General features: G+C 48.3%; 1 protein-coding gene across 1 annotated transcript in view; it reads left to right on the top strand.

Moving 5' to 3' along the window:
• The window catches only part of LOC142785165 (phospholipid-transporting ATPase ABCA3-like), a 37,861-nt gene extending 20,477 nt beyond the window's left edge, over positions 1-17,384 (top strand). Inside the window, exons 5-8 of the mRNA XM_075883620.1 lie at positions 10,361-10,542; positions 12,531-12,704; positions 14,076-14,298; positions 17,163-17,384. Of these exons, the coding sequence (XP_075739735.1) occupies positions 10,361-10,542; positions 12,531-12,704; positions 14,076-14,298; positions 17,163-17,384 (801 nt within the window). The remainder of the gene's footprint in view (positions 1-10,360; positions 10,543-12,530; positions 12,705-14,075; positions 14,299-17,162) is intronic.
• The last annotated feature ends 1,248 nt before the right edge of the window (positions 17,385-18,632 follow it).

Below are 18,632 nucleotides of genomic sequence, written 5' to 3'. Positions count from 1 at the left end.
TGGCCGGAGACGCTGGCGCACGTGGCCGAGCAAATGCGGCTGCATACGTTAGTGGTGCGGTAACAGTTGGTGGAGCCTGAGCTGGCGGCAATGCTTCGGCAACTTGCGATTGAATGACCTGGCGAAGCGAAGGCGACAAGGGTGCCATCGGCTCGGTAGTTCTTGTGATTATAGATAGCTGCCGGGCGACCTCCTCGCGTATGAATTGTGTAACGAGGGCAGTGGGCATGGAGCTCGAGTATAGAAAAGGAAGAAGATTTGCTGTGATCGCAGGCTTGCGTTCAGTTAGCCCTTGCGCTAAATAAAGCTCTCCTTCGCCGAGTCAACTCCTGCTTGTTCAACAACCAATTTTCAATTGCTTTATGACTGGCATCAACGCAGAGTGGTCGGCGGTGTCATGGCGATAGCCGAGGGATGAGATGTCCGCGATGTCTTGAGCAGCGCAACGTGTAGAAGCGCCAGATGTACCCCGGACCAGATGTACCCTGCACCTCCACCATTTGAAACGGGTTGTTGAACAAGCAGGAGTTGACTCGGCGAAGAGGAGCTTTATTTAGCGCAAGGGCTAACTGAACGCAAGCCTGCGATCACAGCAAATCTTCTTCATTTTCTATAATCGAGCTCCATGCCCACTGCCCTCGTTACACCTCCTTGGTTTTAGAAAGGTTTAGCGAGCGTTGGGCCATAGTGCCATGAATACAGTGAACTAGTATATACCATGAACTCGAGGTGGTTAAAGGTGGGAAGTAGACATGAAGCGCAAACCGTAAGAAAGTGCGTGTGTGCCTCCTCTCGTTCAGTCCGTAAAATGTATGCTGGATGGTGGTGCTTCTATATGAGGAATATATGACGAGAAGATGCGAGATGGTGGTACTAGGAGTCTTGAATAGTTTGACGAACGGACACACAGACAGGTGCACGGACGGACGCACAGATGGCTGCACGGACGGATAGACGTATGGACGGACGCAGTAGCGGAAGCATGAACGAACGCATGGACGGACGCACAGATGGACGTGTGGATTCACTAACAGACGCACGCACGGACGGGCGGATGGACGCACGGGCGGCCACACAAACGCACGCATGAACGGACGGAAGCAAGAACGAATGGACGGACGGATGCTTCGCCCCACTCTCTATTATTCACTCCGTAGATATGCTGCCATTTTTTAGAGAGACAAAAGAGAAAAGACACGACATTCGCCACAAGTGTGGTGTCTTTCTTGTCTATTTTGTCTCATAAAAAAGTGGTCTTCTAAACCATATGTTATAATGATCAGTTACCAGCTAGCTCAGCTCTCAACCTTATTGAATTAGACGTACCAATTAGACGTCGGACAAGGTCAACTGAGGTTCGGACACTGTTGGTGACCAACTGGAATCGCCATTCCTCTTCGATAAAGTATACCTTGTAGTGAATAAGAAAGACGTTGATACCATCAGCTCAGCTATCATCAACACAAGAAAAAGTCACGAGATCGGCGATCAAGCACCGTCACCTGGGTTCGCCTGCGTTCCTTTAGAGCTACCACCCGCTTGCTCAGTCCTTCAATAAACCCCCTTTACAATTGGTGGAACGTGCTGGGTAACTGCATCACCTACACCCTGAAATTCCGATCCCGCACCCTGCCGTCGACCATGCAAGTTGACGCGGCCCAACAGACAGCACCTCTCGCGGCCGCTACTTGCCCCGGCCCGGTTCACCAGCGAGACCCCCCGATCTTTTCGGGCGCCGAAGACCAGGACGTCGAGGACTGGCTGTCGTCCTACGAAAAAGTCAGTGGACCAAACAGGTGGGATGACGCTACTAAGTTGAGCACCGTCAACTTTTACTTGGCTAATGTGCTAATGTGGCGAAACTGTGGTACACAAACCATGAACACGAGTTCGAAAACTGGGCCACTTTCAAGCAGGCAATATCCTCGGTTTTCGGTCGCCCTGCCGTGCGGAAGTTGCGCGCCGAACAACGCCTACGCTCACGGTCACAAGAGCCGGGCGAAACGTTTACCGCCTATATCGAAGATATACTCGATCTCTGCAGGCGCGTCGATGACGCAATGAGCGAAAGTGCCAAGATACAGCACATTATGAAAGGTGTTGATGACGACGTCTTTCAAATGCTCCTTGCGAAGTCTCCTGGCACGGTGTCTGAAGTGGTAACTCCGTGCCAGAACTACGACGAATTGCGACGGCAACGAGCTCTCACCCGTCGTCCATTTCAGCCTAACCAACCACTCGCTGCACTGGACGTCGTACCAGACCACTCCCGCCTTCTAGCACAAATGAAAGACTGTGCGTGAGGAGGTCGCACGTCAGCTTTCCCTTCTGCCGTTTTGTCAGCGCCAAGAGCTCCCGCAGCAGCAGCAAGAGCAACCATCGACACCGTTAGCTCCCATGCTCCGACAAGCACTTCAGGACCAGATTGCTGTGGCTATGCCAGTGCCCTTTCAGCAGCAAGTTGTCACCGTGCCTCTTACTTATGCTGACGCAGTAAAGAGGCAGCAGCCACACCAGCCCTCGCCGTTCAATGGACTGCCGCATGTCACCGCTCCTACTCAGTCTTGCTTCGCATGGGCTCTTCCCCTCGCTACCACAGCCTCGACTCAGCCGTATGCCGCGTGGGCGGCGCCCTTCGCTGCAAATGCCTGGCGAACGCGCGATAACCGGCCGATCTGTTTTGCGTGCGGCGGACCTGGCCATATCTCCCGGTACTGCCGTCGTTGCGTGCCCGCCTACACAGACGTCCGACCACGAAGCAATTACATGGACCGACCACCTTTTGGTTATGAAAGTTCGGATCGTCAGTCAAACACGTCTTTCCGTGACTATCTGGCAACTTCGTCGCGTCGCTCACCTTCACCCAATCGACGCTCCTTGTCACCCATGCGTCCACTACCAGCCCCTCAAAATGAGGGAAACTAGCCGTCGCAGTTCAAGGGGCAAGAACTGCGCTATCGAATTGTTCAAGTCCTCGCACCTTGCCGTCAAATATCGTCGAAGTTTTTGTAGACGGCGCCCATGCATACGCTCTTGTGGATACAGGTGCCACTGTGTCTGTTATAGACGCCAAACTTTGCCGCAAGCTCTGAAAGGTGACCACGCCGCTTGATATGATGTCCTTAAGTGCAGCAAATTGAAAACCTGTTCGACCTATAGCCGCCTGCACTGCCTGACTCACAATTGCGGAGGACCACTACATTGTTGAGTTTATCGTCCTTTCCTCGTGCTCTTATGACATCATACTTGGCTGGGATTTCCTATCGCGTAATCGTGCCGTTGTAGATTGTGCCCGTTCCGAACTTGAACTGCTTCCGTTCTTCGACCAGCCCTACGACCACACTAATCAAGCCGCGCACAAGCTAGTTGTCAAAGAGGACACTGGCATTCCACCGATAACAGCTGTTGTGCTCCCTGTGGTCTCCGACGGCATGCATGATGAGGTAGCAATTTTTGAGCCATGAAGCCTCTTTCTCTTTCTAAGTCGGAAACCACTTGTGCTCTCTTATTCAGCCCTCTCAATTTCTAATGGAGCCAGTGCTCTCTGCCTTACCAATCCCTTTCCGCATACCATCAAACTGTTTAAAGGCGAGTCTCTTGGATGCGTACAGCCCATTGATAACGGACAAATTTTTACCGTGCCGCAAGAATCATCCCAAAGTGACCTCGCCGCCGTCAGTGCTCTTAACCACTCTGATCTACAGGCTTCGAAAGTGTTTGATTCGGCGATCGCAGACGGACTGTCGCCATCTGAACGATCTAAACTCCTCCAACTGCTGTAACAGTACCGTGAATCTTTCGATGTTGTTCAACCTTTACTTGGCCGCACTTCTACCACTCTACATTACATCAACACCGGTACCCATGCGCCACTACGACAGCGACCATATCGTGTGTCCGCGGCGGAACGCCAAGTTATTACCGAACAGGTGAACGATATGCTGCAGCACGGCGTCATTCAACCTTCCCAAAGTCCATGGGCCTCACCTGTAAGTACTCGTTAAAAAAAAGATGGTTCCGTTCACTTCGGCGTGTATTACCGGCTCCTAAATAAGATCACTCGAAAAGACGTGTATCCTTTACCCAGGATTGACGATGCCCTTGATACTTTACAAGGGGCCGAGTTTTTCGCATCATTAGATTTGCGCACAGCGTACTGGCAGGACCTCTTTGCAGATGCCGATCGACCAAAATAGCCTTCGTGACACCGGACGGTCTGTATGAGTTTAATGTCATGCCCTTCGGCCTCTGCAATGCGCCTGCCACCTTCGAGCGCATGATGGACTCGGTTCTTCGGTGTTTGAAATGGCAAATCTGTCTCTGCTATCTTGACGATATTGTAGTCTTTGCGCCAGACTTTGGAACACATCTCGAGTGCCTCAAACACGTCCTCACGTGCCTGTAGAATGCTCAGCTCCAACTCAACCTCAAGAAGTGTCACTTCGCTGCTCGGCAACTTACGATTCTCGGGCACGTCGTATCAAAGGACGGTATACTTCCAGACGCGGCTAAGTTACGTGCTGCCGCCGACTTCCCCAAGCAAACGACTATGAGGCAGTTCCGGAGCTTCGTGGGGTTATGCTCCTACTTTCGCCGGTTCGTGCGCAACTTTGGCTCTATCATTGCGCCTTTGACCGAACTTATAGGCAACACCACTGATATTTCGTCATGGTCTTCTGAGTGTGACCAAGCCTTCTGTACCCTTCGTCGTCTCCTCACTTCGCCACCAATACTGCGTCACTTCGATCCTACGGCAGCAACTGAGGTCCACACCGACGCCAGTGGTGTCAGCCTCGGTGCTGTTCTCGCGCACCGCAAGCCTGGATTCGCCGAGTCTGTCGTCGCCTACGCCAGCAGAACTCTCACCAAGGCTGAAACAAACTACAGCGTCACCGAGAAGGAATGCTTGGTGATCGTTTGGGCGCTTGTCAAGTTCCGCCCATACCTTTATGGCCGTGCTTTTGATGTAGTAACAGACCACCACGCAATATGCTGGTTATCTTCGCTTAAAGACCCATCGGGTCGTCTTGCCCGTTGGGCTCTTCGGCTTCAAGAATATGACATTCGCGTTGTATATCTTTCCGGCCACAAGCATACCGATGCTGATGCACTGTCACGATCTCCACTATCTCCGGACATTGCATCTGTTTCCTCTGACAACATGTTGTCAGCTCTTGACGAGGACACCCTCTCTTCTGCACAACGCAATGACCCATGGATCGCTTCGCTTCTTGACGAGGACACCATCTCTTCTGCACAACGATATGACCCATGGATCGCTTCGCTTCTTGACGCGTTATCCGAGGCACCGACACTTCCAACCACTCGAACCCTTCGCCGCCAGGCTCCGCACTTCGATATTCGGGATGGCCTTTTGTACCGGCACAACTATTCAGCAGATGGTAGGAAATGGCTACTAGTCATTCCCCGAACGCTGCGCTCTACCATCTGCGTGTCGTTTCATTCCGACCCGCAATGTGCTCACGCTGGTGTTTTCAAGACCTACGAGCGACTTCAAAAAAGTTATTACTGGCGCGGAATGTTTACCTTCGTCCGCCAGTTCATTCGCGTCTGCCACGATTGTCAGCGGCAGAAAAGCCCGCCACATCCTGCAACAGGTTCATTGCAGCTACTTCCATGCCCAGACCACCCATTCGACCGTGTAGGAATTGACCTCTACGGACCACTACCGTTAATAACGGCAGGCAACCGATGGGCTATCGTGGCAGTGGATCATCTAACACGGTACGCTGAAACTGCTGCTCTCCCCACAGCTGCAGCACAAGACGTCGTAACTTTCATACTCAATCGTTTTGTGCTTCGTCATGGTCCTCCTCGAGAACTCCTCTGTGACCGAGGGCGTGTTTTCTTCTCCGATGTAATACAAGCACTTCTTCAACAGTGCCGTATTGTTCACCGGAAGAGTACAGCGTGCACCCACAGACGAACGGCTTGACTGAGAGGTTTAATCGTACTCTGGGGGACATGCTCGCTGCGCATGTCGCTTCTGATCAAACAAACTGGGACCTCGTTCTCCCATTTGTGACATACGCGTATAACACCGCTACGCAAGTCACTACCAGGTTTTCCCCATTTTTTCTCCTGTACGGTCGCCAACCATCGCACACCATCGACACTTTACTGCCATACTCGCCAGATCCCTCCGAATGCAAGCCTGTCTCGGAAGCCGCTCGTTACGCAGAAGAGTGCCGCAAGCTAGCCAAGCGGTTTACTACATCCGACCAACAGCGCCAGAAGGAGGCCCGTGACGACGACCATCGTTCTGTACCAACGTTCGTTCCTGGAGCACTTGTATGGCTTCATGTGCCGCCCTCCGCCCCTGGTGTATCACCCAAGCTATTCTCTAATTATCATGGTCCCTACCGCGTGGTCGAGCGTACTTCACCCGTGAACTACGCCATTGAACCCCTCACGCCACCGAGCGACCGTCGTCGGCGTGGACGTGATATCGTTCACGTAAACCGTCTGAAGCCCTACTTTGACCCGCTTGTCCCCACGTGTTAGATTGCCAGGATGGCTTCAACTTTTTCGAGGGGGGCAATTGTAGTGAATAAGAAAGACGTTGATGCCATCAGCTCAGCTATCATCAACACAAGAAAAAGGCACGAGATCGGTGATCAAGTACCACCACCTGGGTTAGCCTGCGTTCCTTTAGAGCTAAAACCCGCTTGCACAGTCCTTCAATAAACCCCCTTTACAACCTGCTCAGTTATGGGCTCTCCTGGTTGTGTATTCCGTCGCTAGATGACATTGCTGCCCAGGCAACCCTAAAGGCTCAATTGTGTAGCCGTAGCGGTCGGACAAAAAAAAGCCAGATCTAAAACTTTGGGGATGGGAAAAAGCTGTTTATGATCGCTATGGGAAGAATGCATAAAATTGCAGATAATGGCGTTTAACTGTGCATTGGTAGGGTCAATGAAACATAAAGCATGCCAGTACAAGCCGCGGTAATCGTTTGGTGCGAGTGTTTTGCGACTGCTGACTGCCAAAAGTATTCATACGTCGCCCACAGTGCGACACTTGGCGCTCATCGCAAGCACACTGAGATTGCGCGGAAATTCGCATGGCCGACCAACTAAGCGCTGACCAAACACGTGTGCTTGTTGCCTTGCAGAATGCAGACGCTTTAGTGGTACGTCAGTTCCATCACTTCCGTTGCTTGGTTCTGAATGACTTGACACACACAATGTTGCCAAGCAATGTTGAGAAGCAAGGTGGCGGAATCAGGGCAATGAATATAATTAATTTGCAAAGAATGTGCGCATCTATCCAGTCTGTAAACCCTCCACGGTGCTCGAGTGCTGATTATAGTAGGCTGGGGGATCGAATCCCATGATAATTTTTACGAATGGGCAGCCGAGCTTTCATTAAAATTTACCATTCTACTTGAAGGCCTAAATTCTGCCGGAGTGGGATTCTTGCGATGAATAAATGAGCATAACTTGGATGGTTCGTTTATTCCGTCATAAAAATATAAAGCAGCTATTTAACCCAGGTGACAGAAAAGAAGATACACAAACGGCGCTGAACATGCAACGTGAACTTGGAGTTGCCATTTCTGCGCCGTGTGTGTTTCTTCTTTCCTGTCTCCTGTGTTGAGATACGGTTTGAAATTTTTATTATGAAACCTCATTGACTCGCCCAATCTGCTTGCCTTCAGTTCGTTTCTTCGTTTGGCACAACCTTTATAAAAATGAAACTATAGGAGATAAAGATGCCAAGGAGGGTCATAGCGCGGGTCGCGTTTCAGCAGATATGATGCGGAATGCGAAGCCTTATTGATAGGTCGGCTGCCCATTCAATAAAATGTTCACTTTCTTAGTGACGCACGCTGGCAACTAGGGCCCCAACCTCACCGTCATGGCTGCAAGCGGCAACACTCCCAGGGTGTGCATGCAAATTTATACCCCTCTTCCCCCGAACACACTAAGTGCCACTCTGTAACACAATGAATAAGAGCATTGGGTGCGTAATCCATAGGTTCCAGCTCGGTCCACAAGTGTTAAAGTTTGAGCAGGTCTGTTGTTTGTACTTGAACAGGTGTAGCGCATTACGGAATACAAAAAAAGGGGCTGAGCTGACCGACACAAGAGGACAGAGCACTACGGCCAAGTGACAACTTTCCACCCAGCCGGTGGCAAGTTGTCTCTTCATCCACATGTTTTCCCGCATCTTTGTCACAACCTATAAAGTTCACCTCAAACAGTACCGTTAACGCAATTGTAAAATCATTGGTTTCATTATTCGGTGGTTTTCATCAGAATTTCGTCAAAGAGCATGGCTGATCCATCTTTCTAGGAATCGGTATAACACAAAAGTGAGACATGTCATCACAGAGGTAGTTGAGCGTTTAATGTGCATTATTTCGCTAAGGGGTGAATGAATGAATGCTACAGCAACAAATCGCGAAGTCCCGCGTAGAATGGCAAAGAGCTTGAAATTCGCAGCGCCCTCCTCCACAAAAAGCACTCATGGAATGAGCATGCACAGGGCAAATGTGGACAACCAGTTTTTGATGATCTACCCTTGAAGTGCGTTGTTCAAACAGAAGAAATACGTACGAAACGAACACACAATTTTACACAGAACAAGCGCGAATAACTGCCTCAATTCGTGATTTTCCGTGCGGGAGCAGCGTGCTCTTTTCGTAAACGCGGCCGCGGCAGCAAAAGAAATGACCTTTGTGTCCTCCCGAATCACGAGTCTCATAATTGCTTGTGCTGGACAGACCACGCTCTGTGCAGGCGGCGCTCAACAAAACGCAAGAGGCGACAAGCTTAGCGCGCCCAACGCGAGCGCGTCGCGCTACTGACGACGAAATCTCGCCGAAGTTAAAGCTCCGAGGTCTACTAAAGGGCTTTCCATTAGCAAGCTTGACAACGTACGTTCTGTGGCCGAGTGGTTAGCGTCGTACGCTGCAAATCGTAAGGTTGCTGGTTTCATACTCCGCAACAGTGACTTGTTCTCTCGTTTTCATTTTAGGAGAGAAGCTCCTTAAAGCGTGAGGTAAGCGTCCCATCGTAATCGTATGTAGCCACCTCTCGTTAGTTCTTGATTCGGCCGTAGTGGGTGGTACTTTTACATTGAACGAAATGCATATGCGCTGAAAAATGAAAATGGTACGATACTAAAGGATGTTACTTGTAATATCATAAATAATAAAAATCGCAGCATATCCATGGAGTGAGTGATGATGAGTGGGGCGAAGCGTCCATTAGTCCGTCCGCACTTCCTTTCGCGCTTTCTTCCGCGCTTCCGTTAGGCCATGTATCCATCCGTTCATCCGTACGTCCGTTCATTCGTGCGTTCGTCTGTGCGTCCGTCCATCCATCCGTCCATGCCTCAAGCTCTGTGTTCGTTCATGCGTCCATCCGTCTGTTCATGCGTCTGTCCATCCTCTCGCGCGTACATCCATCCGTCCGTCTGTTCGTGGATTCGTACATGCGTACGTTCATTCTTCCTTTTATGCGTCAGACAGACAGACAGCCAGATGACGGTTGGACGCGGCCAGTGGATGATTCATGGTTTGCCGAAAAAAGTATCATACGCGCAAGGCGCGCTGGCTTGCGCTCGAAGACGGAACCCCGATGTGCGAGCGCGCGAGAAAATAGGAACGACGCTACACGAAGACGCTTGTCGTGAAGACATGTTCGTCGGCGGTGCCATACGCTAGGGGGCGTGGTGTAGCAAAGCAAAAGCCGTTTTGGCGCACGTGCGTGTTGAGAAGGTCGGTGGATGGGCAAGGTTGCAGAGCGGGGTGCGTGCAAGGCGGCGGCGGCTCGCGCTCGAAGTGAGAACCCCGATGTGTGATCACGTGAGGCAGAAGCGTGCCGTGAAGCTGTGAGGCAGTGCCGACAAGATCCCAGCGTACGACAGCGGGAGGTCGAAGCGACGCGGCAGCGGCCTGCAGATCCAGCTTCGCCCCACTCTCCATCATTCACCCCGTGGATATGCTGTCATGTCTTCTTTAAAATGTGTCAGTACATTATTTTTATAACATCACCTTCGTGACATAAACACGCTAGTGGAGGGACCTGGGGTTACATATTTTCGTGTTAACAAAAACAAGCCATCCAAACTTCCTTCCTTCACTTTTATCAAGTTTTTCATATGCACCTTTATTCTAGTAAAAATAATACTCTGGAATATCCTACGCCAGTTGATGCGTTGTTCGTTTTCTTTGCAACAAGGCACATCACACTTGCAGTAATTTATTATTCTGGGCACATAACTTCATTCGTTTGCTTCGCAACTATCGTTGAACAGCGCTATGCAGATGTACGTCCAAAAATTCGGGTATGTGCGTCAAAGTCACTCACGCTATTTCTCGTCCCAACAGTTTCAGAGCCACCTCGGCTACTGCCCGCAAAGCAACGCCCTGCTGGATGCTCTGACGGGCATCGAGACATTGATGCTGTACATCCGGCTGCGTGGGATTCCGATCACCATAGAATACGTGGAGGCGTTGCTGGAGATTTTCAATCTGAATGACATCGGAGATCATCTAGTCGGCACGTATAGGTAGGAACAATTTTCGCAAATTATGGCACTCAATTGCCTTATACTTACGTCACGTGGTCGAGTACTCACGCTCTTAGAAAGAAAGAAAAACTTGGGCGTTGCTTGAGCTTCAACATCAAGAGCAGAATGTGACAGCGTAACTGGGCCCAGTGCTGATCGCTTTCAGTTGCACCGCAAGGAAAGGAACTATTGTGCTCGTAACATTCTCTGTTTGAAGGTAAATGCAACTGCAAGTGCCGCGGCGAAATTTACACTAAAGCGAATCCTTCTTTTTTTTTAATTAAAGTGCCGCTACGCGTTTGTATGAGGTGGCGAGTGCACCTGCCGAGCTGCACACTCTGTGCTGGGTTCGCTGGTGTAAATCACCCGCTCACTGCGCAAGTCAAATATTTAGACACCTTGAAGTTATTCTACAATTCTCACATGCAATCTATTACATGCGTTAAGGAGACTCCTCTGTCTAAATACTTATAGCGTTTTCTTACGAAAATGACATTAGAACTGCAATGGTAGAACATCTGCCTGCTATGCAGCATGTCCGGTTTCTATGTTCACTCAGACCGAAGATCGTATATTAGTTATTTGCCTGTATCTTGAATTCTTACGGTCGTAAAATGCCAATTTTCACCTCATAATCAAGGAAGGCGCCGCCGACTCCGATGTAGACACCTAGATTTCGGTGAAACAAGCTGTTTAACGCTGTCGCGTTAAAAAGAATTGGCGTAAACATAGGATCATACTGTTCAGTCAATCATGACACTGTCTGTTTCCTTCCTGCAGGTTTCTTCTGCGACGCTTTTTTCTATCTGCCCGTCACAAAACTAAATATCTCGTTCATTTCTCTGCCACTGGCCCTTTACATGAACTTCATGTTTACTGCGCATATTTTCAGTTGTAGTTTACACTTCTGCCACTCTGTTTCGTTAATTAGGGAGAAGAGAAGCTTACTTTCAGCCAAGTCAATGTGCGTGACCTTTGATTGGGAAAAAGTAGGTCAGTATGCCGGCCAAATTAGGGTTGTGATCAAAGTGCCTATTTGAAGCTGGTAGCAAGACATGATATGTTGTAACAAATTTGGGCCATCCTGTTCTGTATTGAATGCCAACTATTCAGGGCCAATTCGTAATTCCTTTGTGTAAGTTGCAGGGATCTCTGAAAATTGAATTAGTCCAATATTTATAGCCACTAAATATGGCGCAGTAGGTCACCAATAAATCTACTAGTGGCATAAAGTGAAACGCGAACAGCCGAGTGCGTGGATACGAAGCGAATATACAGCTGCGTGGGTTCGCGTGTCGCCTTACGGAAGCATATTGGGCCCTTCTATGTTTGCAAGAGGCATAATTTATGGCGTAGTGGAGGCCCAACAACTGAACTGGCTGTATACCTTCAAGGATACTTTGAAACGGCCTACGTTACACGCATAGTCATTCATTTTTTTACAGCATGGTTCTGGCATGAGCTGAGAACCGACGCTAGCACAGCACGACGATAGTTATAGCGCGAGAACAGAACGATGACAAAGAGACAAAAAGGACACGAAGGACACGAGCACTCCTGTCCTTCGTGTCCTTCTTGTCTCTTTTTTGTCGTTCTGTTCTCGCGCTAAACTATCGTCATGTCATAACAACTAGCCCAAACTGCCACACTGCTAGCAATGCGTTTGAGAAGGCAATGGTCAGTGGAATCCAGTTTTCCTATCGCGTTGCTCTTTTGAAGGCGAAGCTCAAGCGTCCTTCCAGCTGTTTCTTTAAATGTAGCCGACCTCTTGAAATGTTCGTCACACTGTAGACTAAAATCTCTTTTTCATGCCCAAAGATTTGGCCGGAAGCACCTCATTAGTTTATTGTTTCCTTAAAGAACAGTATAGCAGAGCGGCTCGACTTGCAACTTGCCGACTGCCGAAGAATATGTCTTTAGAATTGCACTAATCCTGCTTATGAAAGTGTGCAGATATCTATATACGTTACTGCCACGTGCATGTGTAGCGCAGGGAACCGGCGCAAGCTGTGCCTGTGCGTGTCGCTCATCGGCATGCCGAGGATGCTCCTGCTGGACGAGCCTTACTCCGGAATAGGAATCCTTTCGCGGAAGCGAATTGTCAACTACATCAGCTCCCTGCAGAGGCGCACAAAGATTTCCATCGTGCTCTCTTCCCACAGGTAATGGACTTGACCAAACCCATACGTAGGGAAATCGAGTAGAGTAATCAACGCTAGTCAACAATTTTTAAAACTGAAGCGCTTTGCGCCAGCGTTTGGCGAATATTTTTGACTTCCTTTTCTTCACGGAAATGATTCCAGAAAAATTCGCGCGAACATGTCACCCAAATATTTTAAATATGCTAGAATCAACTTATTCAGCTGGCGATGTTGCAAAAACTGGCCTTATCCACAGCTTGCACACAGAAAAGAAGTAATGCACTTGGTGCTGTATGCATTCACCTGAGAAAACTGAAAAGCAGAAGCAATATTTTTCTTCTCAGTCAATCAATTAAACCAGTACCACCACCCGCCGAGTGACTAGCACACTAAACGCAGTTATTCTCTGCCTCCAAGATGGGAGCCACCTGGCTTAACACTGCCTCCATGATTGGCTCACTTTTGCCCAAGTGAAGATGTCACGCAATGTCTATACCATTCGAGGTCTAGTTAAGTCATAGTGACCAAATTGTCGTTGATCTCGGACAATATGCTCACCACGGAACTTAGACGGGAATGCACAGAGTTTCTTAGAATAAACCCTATGGCGGAATGGACCCATAACGTGTGACGTCATCGCGTGGTGATATTTTTAGAGGAATTGTTTTGACGCTGCCAACTCGGGACGCTGTTGAAGTTTCATGTTTGATGACGTTATGCCTTTTGCTTTAGTAATAAATAAAAATCATTTGTTTTTCTGTGGCTATCTTTGCATGCGGGTCTCTGTGGTTCAATATAGCGAGTGATTTTAACAATAGGCCACTAGGCCTTTCTCTTCTTTTCATTTTAAGGCCGTGTACAAACTTATTTAATGTAAACTGAAATGAAGCACAAAAATACGTTTTACCTACGATGCGAAAAACAATTATGAGACACTACACTTGCTGTCGAAGCTTCAGGGAAGCATTTCGTGTTGGCGGACTAAAGACAATCTGTTCAAAACTCGCTAAGTGGATATAACGAAGGGCACAAATAGAACTGCGCACATGGAGTAATTCCCAGTACGGAGCTGTCCTCACAACACACTGCGAAGAGGATTAAGCCGTGGCAGAGGCTTATTCGCTACCACCCGCAAGGTGTCGATAACACGCCCTACTTAGACGCACAGGGCATCGAAGCCACAGACCACACAAAGGTCACCTCGTTTACTGTAGCACCCGTGCTTAGTAACGATGCGAGTGGTTAGGCTGTTTTACTATGACAGTCTAATTTGCTGATATTTCATTCACTGGTTCCCCCTTGCGGTGAGACTGTGACTTTTCTGTATATTTACGAAGCAATATTCTTGTTTCGCTGTAATGAATAATGGGCTCTGAACTCTGTCATCTGTAGCCTCGCAGATGTGGAGTTTCTCTGCAATCGCATTGCATTTCTTGGATACGGAAGGCTGCAGTGGCTCGGTTCGCTGGCACACCTGAAACAAAAGTTCGGCCAGGGCTACACTATCACCGTGAAGACATACCCGGACCGCAAACAAGACATCTTGTATCAGCGAGATGTGGCCCGGGAAGTCAGGAAGAATTTCCAAGACGTGGAGCTTATGCACAGCTACGAGGCAAGTTTCGTTAAAAGAACGTCTAGAGTTACCCTTTAAAGCTCCTAGTCATTTATGCCGGGATTGCGAGACACTAAAGAGCCCCGCTTCTAATTTCATGGGGACTCAAGTGAACTGCACAAGGAGAACTTGCCGCCATTTCATTGTGATTTTGGTGACCAGGATAAGAGCATAAAATTGGTAAACCTAATTCAATGTGGCTATGCCACTGTCAAGATAATGTTCCGCTTGACATTCTCTATGAGTTCGAAAAATATGTGCGTGGAACTCTTGCAGAGCTTCGTAGCATGGTAATCAAGAATGAAATGAAAGGACCGCAAAATACCCTATTACGCTTGTACAGCCGTCAGCACCTTTACTCTGAACGCTCCGACGTGTGGCCTTGACTCGCTTGGACCGAAGTCAACGTCCCCAAGTGTTGAGAGTGATATGCTTGCTGCAGTTAAGGAAGATGTAGCGCGCGTCTGTTTCACTAGTAAATTTCCACTAGTAAGTTTCCAGCCTGCCTGAACAGCAGGTCGGATGCACTCACTTAGCATCCCGTTTTCGCCACGTATCACTCGCGGCTACGTTACCACGTGCCCGTGGCGTTCTTCAAACCCGAAAGGTGCGTGAGCTGTCGCACGCAATGGTTCATTGTCGAGATAAATATAAGACAATGAACGCCATGGGTGCAGGCGATATAATGGAGACACGAGCGAAACGTGGTGAAAACGGGATGCGAAGAGAATGCATTCGACCCTCTGGTCAGGCAGACTGGAAACAGCAATTTAATATTGAGTGTCATAGATTTAGACGTCCCGGACGGCACCGTACGGCCCCGGATGCCAGCGCCGCATTCGTTTTTCTCGGGGACGAACTGGAATTTCCGCCTACTGGTCCGGGATCACTCGGACACATGTTCATTTTTTCGCGTGCCTTGTGGCCTGCGGCTGGCCAGGGACCATCCAAACGTTTTCTTTCAGGCAGCCGACAGCCGACAGCGCGGGGCGCATGGCAGTGCGGCCATCTTAAGTTAGACACGGAAATGTTTAAGGGCTCTTGCTCTATCTTTGCTTTTCTGTCCGCTTCTTGCATGTTTCTGGATTTCGCATTGTTTGCGCACACAGTTCTTGTCATCGGTGTTCTGAGCCACGTCGAGGACGTGCGTATTCTCGAAAGTCGGGAAAACATGCGTTATACACGCTAATAGAAACAGCGGTAGAACCACTGCACCGGTCTGTGGTGCGCGCGTGCTCGAGTAGTTCACTTACAGTAAGTTGCATCACAACAGAAATGGGTATTATTCACTACCTAACTGCTGCTCAGGCTGGAATTGGATCGGCGTTGTGGCCTGTGTCACAGCTATGGAGGGAGCAGACGGCATAGCCAGCCATAGCAGATGCCACAGTGGATGCAGCCAGCATCAAGCGCACAGATGGCCCGAGGCCGCTCGGGCTGGTTCGGGACTTTAAGATCACGTGCATGTGACGTAGCCGCCTATGAGCCGAGGCGTCCGCGGGCCGCCGGCGAGTGATCCGGGACTTGGTAAATTGATGAAGCTCCGTGAAACATATGCACTCTACATCTATTCTTAACTGCAGCAAACATATCATTTTCAACGCTTGGTGGCGTTGACCTCAGTCCAAGCAAGCTGAGGACACGCGCTGGAGCGTTCAAGTTAAAGGTGCGTACAACTGTACATGCGTTCATGCAGAAAAGCTGGAGAACGCTGTATAGCTTCGCCTTCACGACAAAAACGCTGTGCTGTAGTCGGGGCCTGGTACGCACAGGCTTCAACCGCACTTCCAGGAAATAAATATTTAAAGGTGTATGACTGATCGTTTCAAAGTATCCTAGAATGCCTACAGCAAATTCTGCTTCGAAGTGCCTTCTACGACATATTTTTTATTTTAAAATTTCCGAAATGCCTGATAAGTCCATAAAGTTGCCAAGAACCTGCGCAGCTGCGTACTTTGTAAAATTGCACGTTTTGACCCCTGGTGCAATTTTATGATTTTGCCACGTAATACAAAATGCTTCTAACGAAAATGCGTTGTTTTATATTTCATATTCTTCAAAAACCTGTTTGTCATGAAGGAGCGTTTTAAAGATTGTATGAATGAGATAATGCCACGTGATTGTGACGTTGGAGAAAACAATTATTAGTTAACTTGTGCCAAGAAAAATATTGATAGTGAATTCGTAACGGAACACACACTCATCGATCTTCGAGTGATCTAATTAGCTGTAAGGCGTACAGTAAAGTAAAAGAGGACCAGAGGAAGGGTAGTAGGATCACTTTGTTGCAGCGGCAACAAAGGAAGTGAAGGAGCTGGTGGCAGACGCCTGGTATGCAATGAATGATAGCGACATTTCATGTACACAAATGTCAGAAGGGGGCACGCGACCCATAGCAATGAGTAGCGTTTACACTGCTGCGCCCCATGTGTCATGACAACCTATGTTACTGGAAGCGCTGGTCGACATAAACGTTGGGTCTGGAACCGACGTATGCTCCCGAAGAAATATCGGTGGCGTTATGTCTTCGACACGGTGCACAAGCATAATGTACTTTGTATTCACAAGCAGAAATGCCTGTAAAGTAGGTCGACATTTATGCTTTTAACCTAAAATATTCCTGGAGCATTGTTGGTCGCTGCATTGATCCTAGATTAAACTCTATCATTAGCAATGTGCGCGTAACCTTATCGAAGGATTCTAAATCATTCGGAAACTTTCCGAGATATCTCGGCACAGCCTGCGCTAGGCAATTGTTAGGCGTGTAACGAACGGGTCGTTGACATGAAATCAGAAACGGGAGCACTTTTGTGCCAATAGTATCGAAACTCAAAGAGCCGCATCGCTTCTTGTCTGGAGTGCAGGGACTGCTTGAGTTCCGGGTATCCCGGATTCAGATGCTCTGGAGCGAGATGTTCACCCGCATGGCAAGGATCAAGAAGCGCTTCAAGCTACAGGACTTCTATATCGCCGACACTTCACTAGAGCAAATCTTCCTCAGTGTGACGCGCAAGCAAGTGAGCGAGGCAGCCGCTGAAGCACTACGACGGACGAACAACCCATCTGCGACCTCTCTGGGTATATAACCAGGCTAAAGCTGAAGAGTTTGATCCGCGTGTTTCATTTATAGCCAGACGAAACGGCGAACAGCATACTTGTACATACGTAATATCCTGCCAACAACAGTAATAAAAAAAACGTAAATGCGTCAGTTTTTAATGTGAATTTTTGACGTGTTGTTTCAGCGCATTGGCCGGAACCAAACCACAACAAAAAAGAAGCGATACTTTCTGAGCGTAGACATGTACATTGATCTTGAAAGCTTACAGCAGTGTTTAGATTCAGTCGTCACCTGGTAAAGTGTCTCTGCATCGTGTCAAATAAGTCACTTGACAGATAATTGATAAACGTGTTTTTGATATCGTGGTTTAGAAGTGCAAACTTACAGGCTTATTTTTGATAGACGCAGTATTACTGAGGAATGCGACAGGTCAGTGAATGTAGAGGGTATGTTATTAGTTGTCACATCAATGTAAATGTGAAGAATGAGAAGTGGATCAAAAATGACTTGTCGTTGGAAGAAACTGAACCTACAACCTTGAAATAACGCGTCCGATGCTCTACCAACTGAGCTACAACAGCGACCTTCCCCCCTCTCCCCTCCTATTTGTGGTGTATATATGTAGAAGACTGGTATCACTACGTGTTCGTTCTTATTGATATTGTAGTGAATAATTCAATGGCACATATTGCGATAACAAATCACCCAAATTTACAGCACGAGCGGTTTACTATTAGATGAAACACTACAAGGGGCACCGTTCATTTCCCTACCCTCGAACAGCACATCGATATAAAAAAATATGTTCTTGCATCACCCAAGTCGGTCAAAAGGATTGAAACTCTCAATCCCCGGTGGTCTTATGTAAACTTGAGCCACTGTGATTTTGCAAGATTTAAATTCAAGTATGGCGGCTACGCTAGTGTTCCCCTTAAGAGTACGCGCAATATCTGTACATAAACATTAGAGTACTGATGTAGAACAAACCCATTTACTCACATGTGTTCATTCGTAGGCTGTCTGCTTCGCAATATAGAGTTAATAAAAGTATTAGGCAGTAAGGAGGCAATGATCTGTATTTAAACGCAAAGTTACGTACACAATGGCGACACGACACAGTGGGCTCGAGTGATTGAAAGTGGAAGTAGTCGTGCTCACAGTAATATGTAAAGGTGAGTCAATGTGTTTTAAATGTACGTTGTTATTCTTTCGTTATTATCAGGTTTCTATCTTTTAACAAGCATTTTATTTACATTTTCGTTATAAGCCAATA

This window comes from Rhipicephalus microplus, unplaced genomic scaffold (assembly GCF_043290135.1).
Source record: "Rhipicephalus microplus isolate Deutch F79 unplaced genomic scaffold, USDA_Rmic scaffold_18, whole genome shotgun sequence".
Classification (NCBI taxonomy): domain Eukaryota; kingdom Metazoa; phylum Arthropoda; class Arachnida; order Ixodida; family Ixodidae; genus Rhipicephalus; species Rhipicephalus microplus.
This window is presented reverse-complemented; position numbering and strand designations above follow the sequence as displayed.